The 19,620-nt window shown below is 39.6% G+C and overlaps 1 protein-coding gene across 1 annotated transcript in view; it reads right to left on the reverse strand.

Annotated features, from left to right (window-relative positions):
• The window catches only part of dnah9 (dynein, axonemal, heavy chain 9), a 160,630-nt gene that overhangs the window by 87,495 nt on the left and 53,515 nt on the right, over nucleotides 1-19,620 (reverse strand). The window contains exons 38-48 of the mRNA XM_062443156.1: nucleotides 12,624-12,911; nucleotides 9,304-9,514; nucleotides 9,100-9,227; nucleotides 8,697-8,805; nucleotides 7,309-7,456; nucleotides 6,695-6,869; nucleotides 5,686-5,859; nucleotides 4,894-5,101; nucleotides 4,006-4,171; nucleotides 3,219-3,321; nucleotides 1,265-1,504 (exon numbers count right to left, since the gene is read on the reverse strand). Coding sequence (XP_062299140.1) covers nucleotides 1,265-1,504; nucleotides 3,219-3,321; nucleotides 4,006-4,171; nucleotides 4,894-5,101; nucleotides 5,686-5,859; nucleotides 6,695-6,869; nucleotides 7,309-7,456; nucleotides 8,697-8,805; nucleotides 9,100-9,227; nucleotides 9,304-9,514; nucleotides 12,624-12,911 — 1,950 coding nt within the window. The remainder of the gene's footprint in view (nucleotides 1-1,264; nucleotides 1,505-3,218; nucleotides 3,322-4,005; nucleotides 4,172-4,893; nucleotides 5,102-5,685; nucleotides 5,860-6,694; nucleotides 6,870-7,308; nucleotides 7,457-8,696; nucleotides 8,806-9,099; nucleotides 9,228-9,303; nucleotides 9,515-12,623; nucleotides 12,912-19,620) is intronic.

Raw genomic sequence — 19,620 nt, forward strand, 5'->3', positions numbered from 1 at the left:
AAATATAAGTCACCAGTAGGTTTATTGGGTTAATTTAGCAGTTTGAAATTATTTGGAACTGCAAATGGTAACATGAATGCTAATGCTAGCTTGCTATCTAGCTAATTGTCATTTCCAGTAAGTGCACAACAACCATGTTTGATTTGAGAAAAACTAACCTGTCGAAATTTGGGCACTATGCAATTAAGTACTCACTGAGTGTACACAGTGTACTGCACAGAAATGTACTTACGCAGTATGTAATTTATACTTGCTAAACTTCTGTATGTTAGCATTGTCATTGTGAAAGCATGATGAATTTAGCCTTTAAAGCTCAGACAGCCCAAGTGCAGCCTCACAAAGCTGCTAGCTTAGCAGCAGATACTTGTTTGTCTGCCCTCTTGAACCTTTGTCTGCTTACTTGCCACTTTGGATTTAGTTGGCTGTCCTGACTGTGTACCTGTCCTAATCTCTGCCTGCTTATATGACACAGCAGTCTTTGCTTTTAACCTGCCAAGTCTGTGAGTTGTGTTTATGACTCATATGAGCAACTCCTTTCATATTACATACAGTCATTTGAGTCATTGGTATGCTTAAAATATTGATAAGTGCAGCTTTAATGAGATGAATATAAACTAGTATATTACATCTACAGTATGTACTTTCTACACAGTATAGTACAGTACAGTATAGTATGAACTCAGAGCTGCCTTTGTAAACTGCTAAAAGGAATTGTGATAAATGAAGTCCCTATAGCTGAGTGGCTTAAAGCATTAATTATACAACGGAGTATATTAAATGAGAGGAGCCTGCCCTCCATGAAACCGTGGAGGATTTTGACAGAAATATTGCCCCAAAAGCTTCTCCCTTGACAGCCTCCGTGCTCTGATATTATATTCATTTAAATACATTAAATCATCACTAACACCCGTGGAAGTGCAAATCCATTCTATTTTCTGTTACACTTATTTCAGACTTATTTCTAGCTTTCAGAGCCAGCTCTTAAATCAATAATCATTTAGATGAGAAATTAGTGACAGAAGCCTGGCTCTTTCCACGTGAGGAGCAGAGCTATAGAAGAGAAGAAGAGCAAAAACTTTGTCTTTGAAATGGAATAAGGGAGTGATGTGAAGAACGGAACTGCCAAACTTTTTTTCTGAGGTGACTTCTGACACATTACATTGTGAAAAGATTAACCGGAGGTCGCTCTTTTAAAAAAAAAAAGAGAGAAAAAGAATGTCTGCGTGGATAATTGCCTCCGCTGTATTTGTTATCTGTGTGTCACCTGGAATATGTTGGAAAGGTCTCGCAGGTTGAAGATGTAGTGGAACTTGACGGCCGTGGGGAGGAAGGTGGAGGAGACGCGCTGGTGCAGGGCCAGAGCTAACTGGACCAGGGTGGGGGAGCTCTTGTGCAGGGTGGTGCTGAAGCCCACTCCTCTCAGGTGCTGCGACAGGATGGAGGTGTAGATGGTGCTCAGGGCCTCGGCTCCGGGGAAAGACAGGGCGAAGACGGAGAAGTGGCGCTGCGGAGGGGAGATAGATAGAGCATAAAACAAAGCGACGGTAAACATGTTGCTCCTCGCTAATGATCCTTCTAATTAAAAGCGAGGGTCATCTCGGGGGCGTTAGCTTTGTGGGAAGGCAAATAAGAGAAGAGGGGCAGTCATCCAGTCAAGTGTGCTTTTTCAAGTTCTCCTTTAGCAAAATATCCTGACTTTGATTAAATGATCAAAGACAAGATTGACTATAATTTTATCCCAATTTTTTGGTTATTCTCTACTATAAGTAATATCCTCTATTCCTGTTCCTGTGTATATTGAACTTTAAGGGCTGTTACTGCATGTGTAACAGCTTCTATAGACTAACCAATAATGGATTTTCGTGGCTGATAAAATTGGTGAAAAAAACTGGAAAACTAAAATGAATTAACGCTCTTAACTTCTTTTGGCAAATATGGGGTCATCTCTAATTTATTTAAATAGTCCAAAATCGTAAGTTTGAAAGACTCGTCAGAGCTTCGTAGGTGTCATCTTCCTATATAGTTATGAAAAATCTGTGAAAAAAGTGACTGAAAAATGATCAATGCAGCTGTGCAATGCAATGATAATATATTTGTTGGCCACTTGGGGGCAGCAGAGCATGTTGAAAACATGTCACCGACAATATTACTAACTTATAAAGTTGTGGTTGTGGAACATTAGTGTTCATTTGGAGTCATGTTTCTGTCACCTGATAACTATTAATCAAATATTCACTCTCCTTTTAGCCCTAATTTAACTCTACTAGCTAAATGTTCTATATGCTCATAGCTGCATCAAGAGAAGAGGGGCAGTCACTCAGTCAAGTGTGCTTTTAAAATTTAAATATAACCATTTACAAGTTGTCCTTTAGCAAAATATCCTGACTTTGATTGTATGATCAAAGACAGGATTGATTATAGTTTTATCACATTTTTTGGTTATTCCCTACTGTATGAAGTGTACTCTACTCTACTATTGATGAGATGGTGTTATTTGACAATGAAAGAACTGATATCCATAAGATATTTAAATTTGTATCCCAAGTGAATTTATGCATGTAAAAAAATGGTCTAGAAACCAATTTTGAGTGAACTGTGTTAGCTAATAATACCTGTGTTGCTTCATTTCCCAGTGTTGTGAGGGTAGCTGTCATTTGTCAAGCAAGTAACAAATAAGAGGAAGGAGAGGAAGTAGTAACCAGGACCTACATAAACCAATCAACCCAAATGAACAAACAAATGATGGATGAACAAATTAACAATTGCTGTGGCGTTCCACTTTGACCGATGGTGTATTTCATGTGCTCAAAAAGTTTTGATACATTGTGCGTTTCTGATAAATTGCACAAATAAACAAACAAACCCCACGGGCAAAGCGGCATAATTTCATGAATTCTATAATTTACTTTCCTTAGTTTTCGTGAAAATCCAATCAACTGTGTACGGATGGCATTTCAAATGAATGAACAGACAAATGAGCAAATATGCACATGGGAAAAATGCAGACAAACATTATGGTGGTCTAAAGATTTGTCCCAAAAAAATGACAAACGAATAAACAAAAGTGTCATTTAAACTGTGAAGAAAAGAACGTCTGTGATAACAAGAGAAATTAGTATGCATGTAACCTCAGCAGAGAGTTGCATAACCAGTGAAACAGTGTGCTGTGAGGACGTCTGTGTGTGTGTGTGTGTGTGTGTGTGTGTGTGTGTGTATACCTGCAGCCGTGGATTGATGGTGAAGCTGCCAGCTGTGGGGTTCATGCAGGACACGTATTGAACGTTGTGTATTTCCTTCAAAAGAAGCTTATTACGGTCATACCTGAGAGTACACACACAAACACACACACACACAAACACATGCAGTTAAAAAAAAAAAATCATTATTTAACAACCTTGCATGCACACAAACACCTACGCATGCTTTCACCTTGCCTCACAAACACACACATCTTCCTCGCGCTTTTGCCGATATGAACGCCTCGGCTCCCACTTAAGCTGGCGTGGCTCAGTAGCATCCTACTTCCTCTCAATTTCATACCTGAAATCCTCCCAGCATATCTCTAATGGGCTGACCGTGTCTAAGCCAGTCAGCCTGTGTCTGACGCAGTGGAACCATGTTCAGAATGGCCTCACTGTGTCGGCGAGATGAGCAACAAAATCCTTTTAAGGGGAATCATACAACCCTGCTCTCACATTTGACTCCTGACACTCATAAAAGTTGTATGGTATTGATAGCGAGGCAGCGGGCGATTTGACTGAATACTTGAAGGAGGAGAGGCTCTCCATCTGAATTATTAGAGTATTACACCCATCAGCTACTGGCACTCTACTATCTAAATGATCCTTGTCTGTGTTAATATATGGAGAAGTTATCTATCATTTAAGCTATTCAAGTAAGGAACAATTCCACAGTGTAAGAATACTGTTATTCTATTTTAACAGCACTGGCATGTACTTTTATATATATATATTGCATAGCTGCATGCAGTTGTTAGGGTTTTACCAGTGGTTGTAGTCCATGTGTTGGCGTATGAGTGTGTGAGGTTGGACTGTGCCGTATGCATCCACTTCAGGCATATTCATGTCATCTATGAAGTAGATCAGTCTTCTGCTGCCTGGGGGGCCGTAGTTGCGCCCAGCTTTCTTCTCAAGGGGCTTTTCCAATACAGCTATGTAAGAGAAAAATGGAAATGTAGGAGAGAGAGAATGAGTGCTGAGAAAGGTGTAATTAAATAGACAATATTTATCGAGTTGTTCAGATTAAGAGTCAGGGGTCAATGTGGAGACGTTTTATATACCGTAAGTAGGAGAATATAGATAAGCATTGATACAAGTGTTACAATATAGAAAAATAATTTGACAGGCCATTATTTTCTATATTGTCCTGTTATGTCATGATGAGAAAAAAACGTATTTTGGCAAATATGGGATTAATTCAAGTTTATTTCTATAGCATAAACATGATCGACACAGCTGTGCAGATTTACAGAATTAACTCTTAATAGAAATATTAGTCTCTTTTTTGGCCACTTGGGGGCAGCAGAGCACGCTGAAAACACAACACAGTCAATATTATTGCCTTATAAAGTTGTTGTTGTTGTGGAACATTTGTGTTCATTTGGATTCATGTTTCTGCAGCCCAACAAATGTCAATCAAATATTCACTCTCCTTTTAGCTGTGATTTAACTCCCCCAACTCCTCAAGAAAATATCTGGTTCTTCAGTTGCTAAATACTCCATATTTTCTCCAGCTAGTTGCCAACTTGTCTGTTTGCTGTTTAGTGCTGAGGCAGGAAGAGATGGGAGTTAAAGTCAACACTATACATATACAGTTGTAAGACACCTGACAGCAAATCAGAAAATATCTCCCATGACCTACTATACAACCTACCTTGGAGCATAGCAGATGTGGTGTAGTAGTTAAATGGGACATTTTTGATCATGTATTTCTCTGCGTCCAGCGATCCCAGTTTGTTCCCGACCAAGACAGACTTCCCAGTCCCGGCGTTCCCGACCAGCATGACGGGCCGGCGATGTTCCGACAGGCGGTCCATGAAATAACGAACTCGAATGGTCTCTGTAGTGTGGACTAGACATGCCTGCAAATAGGAAACACAAGTATATGGGATGCCAACATATAAAGAGCATACAGCATATGCACATTTCTTGTTAAGTGGTCACTGTAGACTACTATAATACGTTAAAATGTAGTGTTGCAACTGATTATTTTACCATTTTATCATTCAGTTATTTTCCAAATTAATCAATGAATAATTTATCTATAAAAAGCCTCAAATACGTATAATTTTTGAGGCAGAATACTACAGTCAGTTGCTAACTTTGTGTGTTGTTTGGTGCTGAACAGGGAGGTGCACAGTGGTTTTGTCAGAGCTTCCCCATTGAAAACAGCTGCATACTGCTGTTGGAAACAAGGCTGATGAGAGCTGTGAGACTCAACCAAAATTGAACATATGAAACAATGAGCTGAAAGACACTAAACAAAGCTAAAAGATGAAAGAGACCTACTGAGTCAGGTGATCTTCTGGGGGTGACCTCTTAGTGGTTTAATTGTTCATATAACAGTATTGATTAGTGCAGCTTTGAGGAATGTATTGTTATTCAATGTAAAAAAAAAGAAAAAGAAAAGTAATCCAGTAGATAAAGCTGAGATAATCTGCTTTACCTGAAGTGGTGTATCTGCATCCATCTCAAATTTAGGCACCACTTTGGACCAAGGTTCAAACTTCTTGCTCTCCGGGTCGATGTAGTAATCAAACACGGTGCCCTGGGATGGAAACTTGATGGTTTTGAACTCGGCCACCCACCACTTGCTGAATTCCACTCTGTAGTCGACCAGCTGCACTCATGCAGAGAGAGAGCACACGCAGAGAGACACAGAGGGTAAGATGACCGGGTCAATACTATAAAATGACTTCCTCTCTTGCTTTTTCTTCTCCGTACAGTAGCTATGGATCTGCGCGTTTGATTTACGCTGGTGTGAATGTAAACCAGAAGACAAATATACGGGCTGTGACAGAGATACAGCCACGGCTGCTGAAGGGTAAAAAATGAGAGATGGCAGGCCTATCTATCCATCTGTCTCGTTCAGACAGTGAAGTAGCCTCGTCACCTGCTGGCTGGCAGTTCTTTGCCTTCCACTCAGCCTCTTTCCACCCCTTGCTACCTGTCTCCTCTTTTCACTACCAACTCTCCAGTCAATAAAACCACTTAGCATTTAAATGCATCTGTGATGGGAAAATAAAGTGGAGTACATTTGTACTAAAGGGAGAGCGGTTTTATCCCATAACTTAGATGGACGCGCTTACTGTACGAGCGCTAACTGGATTGCTTAGCAACTGCTCGCCACGGCTCTCCTGCTGATTTAAATTCAGCCCAGTCTGTGTGTTGTTGAGCCAGAATGGAGTCCACTTCATTTTCAGATGGAGATCTCTCCCCCTTTTTTCAAAATGCTGCCATTTCTTCGACTGAAAATAACTTTTAAATGACTTTTCATAGACAGACAGAAAGTTCAGTTGCATAAGAGTCATCAGGCTTTGAATAAGACCCAAGAAATACCCATAATGCAAAGTCCAAAAAACATTCTTTTCATTCAGCTGTTTTTTCAGACATGTCCCATTCTTTTTCCCTCTTTATGCAACCACTTAGTAAGCGCCCGGAGGCCCGCACAGTACCTGGTCCTGGAACATGGCTCCCCCAAAGGCCCAGACCGCAGCGAAGACAAAATAGAGCTCATAAAGTTCTTTGGCGCAGTCTGGCGGGGTGTTTTCTGGAGTCAGCAGACACTCCAGCAAGTAGCACAGCATCTGGACCATACTCTGCTCAGGGACAGGGATGATCTTCTTAAACCTGAGCAAAGACACACGCGTTATGTCACTGTGTTGTTGAAAAGAACTACAAGGTTAAGTGAGGAAAATAATATCTTATATCATGTTTTCACTTTATGTAACTTTGAGTGGCAGCACACATTATTTAACAGATTTAACAGAGAGAAACAGACAGATTTATAAGATATGTGGTGCTGTCGACAAAACAGTCCTCCTCTGCTTCCTGTTTTTGTCGTCTACTCCAACTAGCAGTGGTAATTTAGAGAGTTGGAGGAGGACAATTGAATGCAGGACAGCATCCAGCTCTCCTGAGTCAGTCGCTGTTTGTTCCGGTCCAACGCGCCCACTTTCTACACACTCCCTCCTCATGTTATATCACACCCTGACATCCTGCGTCAACTGGAAATCACTGCATGCATGTCATGTCAGAGTTATACATAGCTGCTGGGAGGCTGCTTAACCTTGATCTTAGAGCGTCCAGGCAGGAAGGGAGGTACTTGTCGAACAGTATGGTCAGGTTGGCCTTCTCTGATTGGACCTCCCTTTTGTCGATCCAGCTGGACACCGGCGGGTTCCAGCCGAGGTCTGCTGGGTTTATGTACAGGATGCCTGGAAAAGAGGAAGAGCTGAGCTGGAACTTTGATACATTCAGTGATTACAGTATGTGCACACATGGCTGGATTTAACTGTCAGGAGACCCCCTAGGGCAAAAATGTGTTGACGGTCCCTCAATGATTAGGATTTATGAGGACCAAAGGAAAGACTGCCCCCTACTGGCCCACAAGTGCCACTTCCAGCAGCAACTTAATTTGTCCTATCCAAGTATTAGCCAAGCCCACACCTGCTTAGCTTGAGTCATTCAGCAGAAACAGGCTACATGCTGGTATGGCTGCTGATGTTGTTGTCGTGGTAGTTTAACTTTCACATTTTTTTCTTTTCACATTTTTTAAGACAGAAAAGAGCTTCACTTTAATTCACAATTTTTTACTACAAAATGCTTCCACATATTTCTCAGATGGTTATAGTGACATTATTAGGCTTTATTTTTATGGCTTGCTACTGTAGTTTCCTCCACTGTGCAAACAATGAGAATGAAAGTAGTCTAGTTTACTCACAATAGGTCAATAATGGCAATAGTTCATAGAATATATCAGAGTGACAGTGCAGTTTACCCTTGCTGGAGTACTAGGCATAGGTTACTGATAATTCATATTTGCATATGTATATATATGTTTGAATGGTAGTTTGACTATCAAACAAAGCTGACAACAGCTGTAAGACTGAACTAACACATTAAAATTACAGTAAAACCCAAACAAAGAGATTAAAGACGCTAAACTGGGGTGAGCTTTATAGACCGATTTGTAAGTCAGTCTTGCTGCAAAAGGACATTCTGAAAAAAAATCCAACAACCCTGTTGTTGCAGTTTTCTGGTTTATGGACCAAATATAGTGTCACCCATGTATTTTATTGGATACTCCCCTTGCCCTATTGTCTGTCTGGGATAATGATTGGCCTGAAGTCACATGACATGGTAGCTACATGTCTGAATGAACATAATTGGATACTTTTTGTATTATTATTTTTTTACCTCTTTGATTTTTTCCTGCTTTTTAATAAATTGAATTGAATTTAAAAACTGTTTTTATTATGTTTTATGATGACCCTGATGAAGGCCGCAAGCCAAAAAGCATTGGTCTAACAATAAAGTTGTTCTGTGTACTACAAGTGTTGTTGGAGCTTTTTTTTTTTAATCCCACAAACACAATATAGTCAAAAGTACATAAGTAGAAAGATGAGAAAAAGAAGGCAAGAACTGTAAGAAAAAGGAAAGGAAAGCTATGGCTACCAGCTCTGGATACAGTAGCGGGGGTAGCAGTGCGGAGGTGGCTGATCTCAAACACCAGTCTCATGGTGGGGTTCAGAGGAATCCGCTCATTACTGGCCAAAGTCAGCACCTAACAGAAAGACAGGATATTTACACATAGTTTACTGATATCACTGAAAAAAGCTTGCATTCTTTTGTGCATATTATACAGTTTAAGCCAGGATTATTTAACCTGCTATCCTCTGATCTCTGATCACTTTTCTTAGCATGACATTCACAGACTGTCATTTATTCTATACAAATACTTTACAACTCTCTCTCATCAGTGATGAGTCAACCTTGGACCTATTTATATCTGAATGCTGATTTTTGTAAACAACAACCTGAGTCATTTTGGTACATTTACACACATACACACGCACACCTTGTTGTCATCCATGACTGTGTTGAGTGACTCAATCCACATCGGGTCAATGTCTCCATCTAAAACAATCCACTTAGGCCCGCTGTGACTGACGTTGGCCAGTTCACGCATGATACAAGAAAACAGGCCTGTGGGAAGAAGAGTTTATATTTTAGTTACTGGTCAGGACATTTAAAGTTTGTTTCTGAAAGATTGTTTCATCACCATCTTTCCACTCTCTGGTGGCTGGGTTGATGATGCCGAAAAGCTCGTCGTTGGTCACAGCCTTCGGGTTCAGGTCCGCCCACACGGGTCGGCGCTTCATATTCTGATAGGTCCTTTGGAGTGACCTCATCACCTGGCTCTTCCCGGTCCCCGCGTTCCCGATCACGAACACAGAGTGGCGCACGGCCAGCAGCTCCTCTAACTGCACCACCTGACACACACATACACACACACACATACACACACACGCACACACACAGACACAGAGGGAAATGTTTGAGATTATGCTCTATTTACCGCACACACAGAATCTGATAACATGCTATCCACATAAACACTGACCCTTTTACAGGATAATCTAGTATTTCATGGGCCGCTACGCTGTACCAGTCGGTGTACTCATCCTTACCGTGCTGGTTTACTGCCAACATAATTTGATGCAGAATGACAGGGTAGTGTGATGCACTGCAGTGCAGCACAGCAGCTTAGTACACTGTTCACAGGGAACAATAAATGACAGCAGTGATCTTCTATGCTGCACAAACAGGAAGGACAGTGAACTATTCAGCCTGTTGTATAATATCTTCTTTCTATGGATACTGAAAGGGTTCAGTTTTAAAGACCCTGAAAACCTGATTTATTTTTTATATTAAATATTCATGACCAAATAACAACCAGAGTAGGAGTTTGTGGGAAAAATGACATAATTATAAAATGTTCATGTGACATAATATTGTAACTGCATGTGTGTGGTTTGATTAGATTAGACTGACAATGGCCTGACAACAAAAAGAAGCTAACTCATAACTGTCTTCACATTTTTATTTATGTAAAAATGATAAAATCCTACTCCTACTCTAAGCCAGCATGTTCTGCAGTAACACACAAGAACAGTTCTTTTCAGGTCATTTTATTTGATTTCACTTGTTTTTCTCTTTTCTTTTGATCTCATAATGGCCAGGGTTTTTTCCCCCCCGCAGTTATAGGTTTGTTACTTAAGTCTGAAAAGACAACAGCCAATCACATAACTGGCCGTTTTGTCATTATTCACATAATGGCACTGTGAAATGAGTGCAGACTTTGGCAAATGAACATTTTGAAATGAAAATGACCTTCAATAAATTCTGCTGTTTTGAAGAGGAGCAGGATGAAATAACATGAAATAACCCTAGACTGTTTCACATTTTTTAGCCTTTTTTATTTAGCCTTTTCTTCTTCATATGAGTTCATTACATTCCACAACACTTCACATATTTATTTAGTATTGAATGCTCTCAGTCTGCATATTCTTTTTTCCACTTTTCTACAGTTCAGAAGCTTAGAACCGGCATTTCCAGTAATGAATGAGTTGCATTATGCAAAGTGTAGAATTCAGAGTTTTTGGAGCTCGGTCCACACTAGGAACTAAAGGTCAGGATATCTTGTAATTAGCTGTGTTGATTTTGACCATTCTGTTACCCCCTAGCTGTATGTCAATGCTTCAATGCTGGAGTAACTTCTTTTTTTTTTCATGTGACCAAAAGAGAAGAGAAGCTTCATTTTTATACATGGTTTCATTCTGAATTGTCATTACCCGAATTTCACCTTTTTCCAAAAGTGTCCTCAATGTTTACTGTTTTTCTCTGTCTGTATATAAATACTTACATATATACCTCTATATAAATACTTACATATATATGTCTATATAAATACCTACATATACATGTCTATATAAATACCTACATATATACCTCTGTATAAATACCTACATATAAACCTCTATATAAATACCTATAAATACCTACATATATATACCTCTATATAAATACCTACATATATAAACCTCTATATAAATACATACATATATAAACCTCTATATAAATACCTACATATATAAACCTCTATATAAATACCTACATATATAAACCTCTATATAAATACCTACATATATAAACCTCTATATAAATACCTACATATATAAACCTCTATATAAATACCTGGGTTGTGGTAGGTTTCTGTCCTCTTGTAATTCCTCCAGTAATTTAAGTTCAAGCTATCCAGTATCATACGCTCTACACTTAAACTCTATGAACTGAGAAACATCAAAACACATTTTTAAGGCTTAATGTGTAAATACTTTGCTTTATCTTCACTACAATCCCTCAAGATGTAAGAATGATATGGTTTTTTTATACTTTCCACTCTGTGGTACAAAAATATCTCAAGTTGGCTGGTACCACTTCAAAGCTAAAATAACACCTGTTGACTTTTGCTTGACTTCCAGTGTAGCATTTCCTGTCAGCTCAGGTATGTGAGGTGACAACTACAGAGTGTTAAAAATAAAAAATAAAAAAGGGAGACACAGAAAAGGAGATTTCCTCCCTGCTTCCACTCAAACATACAGATGGCGAACTCAATCAATGCCATCGACCGGGCCCCTCGCTGCGGCTCCCTACTCACCATCCATTCAGCCGGAGCGCGGGCGGCTTTACCCTCTCAAAGGGCCTGGCTGATTACTGCTTTGATGCTGGGGAAGGACTAATGCTAGCCCAGGCTAACACTAAAGGTATGCCGCCTCGCTCACCTCGCCGCTTCGCCCCACGTTTGTCTGAAATCAAAAGGTTGGCTGCACAAACAAAGACGGTAAAAAGTTCAGGCTCGGAGGGTGGATGGTTGTTATTGACCGCTCCGCCGTTCTCTCTCTCTCTCTATCTCACTCTGTTTCTCCTCCTTTTTTTTGTTTATTTCTGTTGGCTGTCTCGCACAATGTCGGGGTTAAGTGGCGTGGTGCAGCGCCGGCCTTCGTTGATGGAGTGTTATTATGTGTTTCCCAGTGTCCATTTGACCTGAGGCAGATTGCACTTATTTCCCCTGGTCCGGCGTTCATCTGTCTCTGACACACAACGCCTTCCATCGTGCATGTGTGTGTGTGTGTGTGTGTATCTGTATGTAATATAATGACAGGAATTAGGTCGGCTCTGCCAAACCTGCACTCTTATTGCAGCCAATCCGTCGGATTCCTACAATATTTGCCCGATTCATCCAGATCCTGCAGATTTGTTTGACACTAATGTCCGTTTCCCAGCGGGACATTATGACACCGAGTAAACAGCTTTTTGGAGGGAACTGAGATAAATCTAAATGAAAGTTCTACAACTGTAATATCTGTCCAAATTGTTAAAGATGACACCGCGTTTGGGGACTTTGCTCGTGCTCCTCAGACAACTTGTGATTGCATTTGGCCGCGTCTGCTTAAAATTTCTCTAATCAAAACAGAATTAAGAGAATAAACCGCAGTAGGAAAGCATGGACGCTGTCTGGAGGAATCGTGTGTACCATACCTTCAGAACAAAATTGTCCTCGGCTTGTAACTTCAAGTCAAGGATGGACTCCTTCACGTGTTTCTCAAAGTCCATGTCTCTCTTTCTGGGGACGTCCAGAGCGGGGAACAGGTCTCCTATCAATCCCATGAACACGGGCATGTCGTCGGTCACGATCTTGGGGATGTTGAAGTCTCTCAGAGCTCTCATCAGCACCTGGTCCTCGGCTCGGTCGGGGTCGCTTCTCTTCAGAGAGCCGGCCACCACCAGCACCGATTTGATAGCTCGGAGGCCCCAGTCGTAGTGGTCCTTTGGGTAAAAAAAAGCCAGAGAGATAGCAGCGAGTGAGACGTGAGAAGCCGGTGGCAACGAGAGTGGAGAGTTGAAGCTAATTAAAACTAATGAGCTGCCTGGTTTGTCCCTCTAACAGACATTCCAGCTACTGATATCACCGAGCTCATCACAGTTTAGCAAAACTTTAGATCCATCTGCCTCCACACAACAAATATTTAGCTGCAGCTGCTGACTGAACTCTGAGGAGAAACGCTCACTACATCTGTGTAAAATATAAAGAAATGTGTCCGTCACTATTGATTAGAACAAATGTATTTCATGTGGGCAGCAGGAGATGTGCTAGATTACTCAGCAGACTACAAGTATCAACAAGTAAAAAGCTTTATTTTAATATGATTTAAGATACTGTATATACTTTCCTCCATTCATACCCTTATATATACGTATCATCCTACACACTGCCAGTCATAAAAATCAAATAAAGAAAAGAAAGCACAGTAAATAATATTTTAAATCTCGTTTTATATTTCATCCATGTACCTACATCTACCCTGTACCATACCCAATCATGAACATTTTCACTTCTGTCGGAACAAATATGTTACCAGTGTAGTGAGTAGAAGAACCTTTCAATATCTGTAGCTATGAACCAAGTTGTTCTCTGATCTGCAAACTCAAGTCATATAAAGTCTGAAATAACCCGATCTTCTCAAATTCAACGTTTAATAATAATACCTATGTTCCTTTTCCACAAGCACAACACCTCAAATGTAAGTGGAAATTTTAGCCTTAGTGTTCTTCAGCTCTTGCCAGTAAAGGCTAATAGAAGCCAACCCTAACCCTAACCCCAGAAGACATGGAAGGGATCTGCTTTATTTGCTCCATGTAATCTACAACACCTTGTACCTTGAGATTTTTTTCTCTGCGTCTGTGTTATAAAAATTCTCGTAATATTTTGTCCATGTGTATTCTCTCTAAGATAAGGGCCGAGTTGTTTTCCACTGTTGCTCATTAATCTCTTCCTATTCGTCCACTGATAAGACAATATTAGCCTTTTCCTCCCACTCCTCCTTTATATATGTGTAGTGTATCACTTCCTACATCCTACCTGAATCTGATTCTTATGCCACGGTAAACATTTTTAATCATTTCTATCTCCAACCCATCATTCTCCCTTCTTATTGTTTATTCTAAATAATGTTTCAGTTGCAAGTCACGATTGGTTAAGCCATATTTACGCTTTAATTCTTGAAAGCTTTCGATTTCCTTCTTGTTTAAGAGCTCCCGGTGTATCGTAGGTCCCTGTCCCCAAGTTTTAAACCTCTTATCTATTGGTATAAACTGACTCATATGGAATCCACGGTAATATCCTACTATGTGCTTTCAGGCTATTCTTTGTGATTACTTCAATCCAGATCTTAAGAGATATGCCAAGCCATGGATTCATCTCCTCTCTAAGGTGTTTTCTCACTTCATTATCGCCTACTGTATTATAGCCTGTATAGAAACGCCATCTGTTCTACTACCACCCATTTCTTTCCATCTTGCGGAGTAAATTTTTAAGGATTTTAATGAGGTCATTGAACCTTTTTTGTTTTAAAGAAAAAAACATTAGACTCAAATTATTATTCAAAGCAGAATGTTTTCATATATCTTTAAAAAAATGTCTGGAGGGATCTTTAAGCTAATTTGCAGCAATCATCCCTCACTAGGCTTTTAAATCCTGCTTAAAACAACTAAATAAATGAGCTGATAACACAGAATGTGGATAATTCAAATAGACTCATAAAAGGTGTGTGCCTATGTGTGTATGTTCTTTATATTACTGTATACTGTACATTGACATATGGGTGTGATACAATGTAGTGTATGTGTACATGATGTAAACATAGATTTGAATGATGAATCTAATCAAGAGTTATTCAGTGTTCACATCTTTTCTTCTGTTGTTTTAAACCATTGTTTCATTTGTGAAGTAGTAACTTTAATTTTTTATAGTGTATCTCCATAATTGTGAACATTTTACTGGAAAAAAGACTCGTTCTGCAACGTGAAACTCTACATTAACCACTTTTTTCGCGTCTAGTCATAATTCCAATTAACTGACAGATGGGAGACGCCATTTACGCACTTAAACATTGTTTCTATGCAGCGTTGCTAACGCCATTACTAATAGTCGGGGTGTGAACAGGGTGCGAAGACATGAGCTCCGCTGAAAACACGATTTGTGAAATTTCGGGGGGTCTCTAAAATACTGATAATATGCTGTTTATGCCATGCATTTCTTTTTTTCCTGCATTTTCAATATCATGGATTATGTGTAAAATGAGACCATTATGGATGAATGATTCACACATGAGGGTTATTCATTTATCACTAATTCCCTTTAATAATGAGGTCATTGAAAAGAAAACTTTCTTGGTGACTGAGTCTGCGTACTGAATATTCATTTCTGTGTTGTGTGATAGTCAGCATACAATGATCCTAATAATCTAACTCTAATCGACCCTGAAGACCAGAGCCAGTGGCGTCTTATACTGAAAATATTAACTTAACGTCAACCGACACTGATGTTACACCTACTGCCAGGACCTCTGTCAGCACAAACTGACACCAACACCCGGGGGTGACGACATAGGACAAGCTGACAGAAAAAGCTGGGGATGGGGGGTAACGTCTCACCAGCTCCACCTCTCTATCTTACTTGTGCTGATAAACTATAGAACACAGTACATCACTCTGCAGAGCATACTAAGCCCTGCCTGGCCGTATTGTATCAAACAGTAATGTTTGGTTTTGATACCTGTGTGGAGGTTTTCTGTGGTCGTTAACTGATTATCATATTATCTTTCCGCACAAACCCCTCCCCCCAGCCCAAGAAATGTGAACTCCCTCAAGAGCCATGATATATTGGCACACAGTAATATATCGTTTTTAGCAGGAACGCAGTAATATAACCTTTTACTTCCTGTTGCTGTAATTCGATGGCTGCAGAGTCACACTCTACATTTTCAAGATGGATATATGCCAATTACTTTCAGTTTATCCAAGATGAGGACAATAACATAGTATTCAAGTGCAATTTATGTGGAGGGAAGAAGTGGGAATTCTCTATATCAAGAATGAATTGTTTTTGCTTTAGTACATGACAGAAAAAGCCAGATGGAAAGATGGGCTCTCGCGCTTACTGTTTCAGGTCAACACCGTCATTAGGCTATACATATCCTATACATATCGCCCCCCACTGGATATACAGTGAACTACATGAAACGTGAGCTGCTATGGAACCATAGACTGTATATAAAATGGATGTAACATCCGTGACGTCACCCATTGGTTTGTGGACTGCTGCTCGGAGGCCAATAGTTTCGGATCTGGGCAGCGCCATCTTGAAAATTTCCGGTGCATGCCGGGAAAAAATAAAACAGGGATTCTACTTATATGGGCATCAGGAGGAGCATGAGGCGCCCTCCTGAACCTGTGAACCAATCAACCTGTCAATCCTGACGTAGCCACGCCCTAATGCATACCCTGCTTTATCGTCAAATATGAAATCAGGGAGGCCAAAATTTCCCAAATGAACATCATACTGCATTGAAGAAGGCTTTAAACTAGCGATTGAGACCATAAACACATTTTGAAAACGTTTACTGAGGTTAGAAATCAAGTGAGAAGTTGGTGAATTCTCCATTGAGTTGACGGAAGTCCTTTTGACACCAAAACGGTCGCCCCCTGGTGGCCTTATGATAGAATGCAGTTTTAAGTTACTTCCGCATTGGCATCATTTCAGAGGACCGGAACTCCCTGCCTGTATGGAACATTACCCTCTTCCATGTAAGAATGCCTCGTTGTACTTCTATGGTTATTTTGGTGAAAGTAAAACAAAAGCAGTGCAATAAGTAACATAATGTGATATATGGTAAAGAGAAAGTTATATTGTAAAGTAACTTATTACTTTGAAATATATTGCATTTTAATTGCAATTTTAAGTTCTTCTTGTGTCATTTTTAACGTCACACTAATATTTCTCCATCATCAGTATCATAGTTATACCTCATTAATGTGACCATGTTTATCTCAGTTTTAATTGATCAGAGTATCACCAGAATATCACAGGGATTGTTCATCTGAGCGTCCTACACAGAAACTCTCCAGATGAAGGGAGAGAGAAGTGCAGAATATTAAAAAAGAAAAACACACACCCACCCAACCACCCAAAAACATTAAAGGAATAATTTATACATTTTGGGAAATGCACTTAATTGCTTCAGTGCCGTGAGTGAGATGAGAAGACCGATAGCGATCTCGTATCTGTGTGGTGAATATGAGGCTTAAGCTAGGAGACGGTTATCTGAGCTCAGCATAAAGACTACAAACAGAGAGAAACAGAAAGTTAGACTCTTCAAAGATCTTCATACCAGCACCTCTAAAGCTCTCTAATCAACACATTATATCTTGTTTTTTGGGTTTTGCTTCTTCTTTTTTTTAAAGCACAGTAAAAAAAAAAAAGAAGTTTAGATTTCATGTAGAAGATATAACATGTTAATTATTGAGATTAAGAGCTGTTGGGAGACACATTTTGTTACCTTTGGAGTTCAGTCCAATAAATACTGATATCTGATTTTAAAAAATCTGATAAACATATATTAGTCAATATTAACTTTCTTTACACAACTCATAACATGAACAAATAGTTTTGATAAAGTTTGCTTAAAAATCTTTCTTGTTTTTTTTTGTTTTTGGATACTTATTTATTTATTCTACATTATTCTACATCAGCTTTTTTTATCCTGCACTTTTATTGGTAGTTATTTATTTGTTTGTTCTTTTATATGCCACTGAAAAGAGAATCACTGAAATGTTGTACAGTTCAATGACAATAAACATATAAACATCTATTCTAAAAGTTTTACAGTTGAGAAATGAACTTGTCACTTCTCTCAGGTGGAAAAACAATACATTGTTAACACTGTTTATTTCTATTTTAAATTCTTGTCATTTATCAGCTGACATCGTTATCATCATTTCTGCTAAGAGCTGATATCAGTACAGCTCTACTTTGAATGGAGCCGTTTCACTTACCTCCTTTCTTGATGCTACGCTAAGCTAAACGGCTTCAGTTTCATACCCAATCAACAAAATATGAGAATGGTTTTCATTTTCTCATCTAACTCTCGACCAGATGGTGAACATTACTATGTGGTGTTGCTATAGAAAACGCATGCAGAGACTCACAGTGGCTTATAATGACAGTATGAGGCTGCTGCTTAAAACTCTAAGAAGCTGCAGCGCAAGCCAGATGTTTGTTAAAGCTGGAGTACCTACCCGCTCTGCTGTGATATGAAATCTTATATACAGATGTACATGCAGACTATCTGACTCTGTTAATGGTATACTTTTTTGGCTTTAACCAACCCTGAGCCGAGTTCTACCAGGTTCTCGTCTAGACTGCAGAACCACTGATGTTATAGCCTGAATGCACATGTGTCTGATTAGTGTGAAATGTCTTTCTTAGATATTGTCTGTTTATTTATGATCTCTCTTTTATATATATATAGTTTTTGTATTTTATTGTGATATGGACCCCAATGAGCCATGTCCTTAAAAGGTTTTGAATTGAATTGAATATTTCAAGGCCTATTTAATATCATTATACTTCTATATCATTCATGTCAGGACACTGAACTTATCAGGTAAAGTTGAGTGATTTCACAGTGAGCCTCACATATTTCTAACATCAACATGTTTATTACACAATTTTCAATTAAGATATTCCTAAAAATCAATTAAATGTCTCTGTTATCAGTCCTGCAGTGAAACTAAAGGTAACAATTAGAGTCATTTTTCAGCTCCCGGCAGCTTTTTGATGGCATGAAATGAATTTGACAGTGGAGTGAAATACACAGTGGGCTCTGGTGTCTGTTCATTGACAGGAAGAAAAAAGAAAAAAGAGCATTGTCATTCTGTACAACTTGTGTAACATCAAACTCCACTCTTCTGAAACCAGCTGTTTAACTCGAGAAAGTACTTTTCTGAATGTGTGCTTTCTATTGATTTGCAGTTTCAGCCTTTGTGAATATAGCTGAGAGAAGCAGTCTGCTCATTATCATTTTATTTCATTACCACTAAAGCTGCTAAATGTTGGAGAACTTTAGCAATGCAACTCCAGCAAACAAGTTTGAGAAAGCTAAAAAAAAAAAAGTATAATTAAGGTGAGATTTAAAAATGTCTGAAGAAGTGGAACTTTAACCCTCCTGTTGTCCTCAAGTCAAGGAAGGAAGGGAGGGATGAAGGAAGGATGGAAGGGATGGAGGAAGAAGGAAGGAAAGGAAGAAGGAAGGGGGGAAGAAGGAACGAAAGGAAGGCGGAAGAAGGAAGGAAAGGAGGGAGGAAGGAGGAAGGAAGAAGGGAAGGAAGGAAGGAAAGGAGGGAGGGAGGAAGGAAGGGAGGAAAGGAAAGAAGGAAGGGAAGGAAGGGAAGGGAAGGAAGGGAAGGAAGGGAAGGAAGGGAAGGAAGGAAAGAAGGAAGGAAGGAAGGCAGGAGGGAGGGAGGAAAGAAGGAATGAGGGAAAGAGGGAGGGGGAAAGGAAAAGAGGAAGGGAGGAGGGAAGGAAAGAAGGACATAGGAAAGAAGGAAAGGAGGAAGGTAGGGGGGAGGAAAGAAAGAGAGAAGGAGGGAGGGAGAAAATATGGAAGGGAGGAAGGAAGGAAGGAAGGAAGGAAGG

Source organism: Scomber scombrus, chromosome 21 (assembly GCF_963691925.1).
Source record: "Scomber scombrus chromosome 21, fScoSco1.1, whole genome shotgun sequence".
Taxonomy (NCBI): Eukaryota; Metazoa; Chordata; class Actinopteri; order Scombriformes; family Scombridae; genus Scomber; species Scomber scombrus.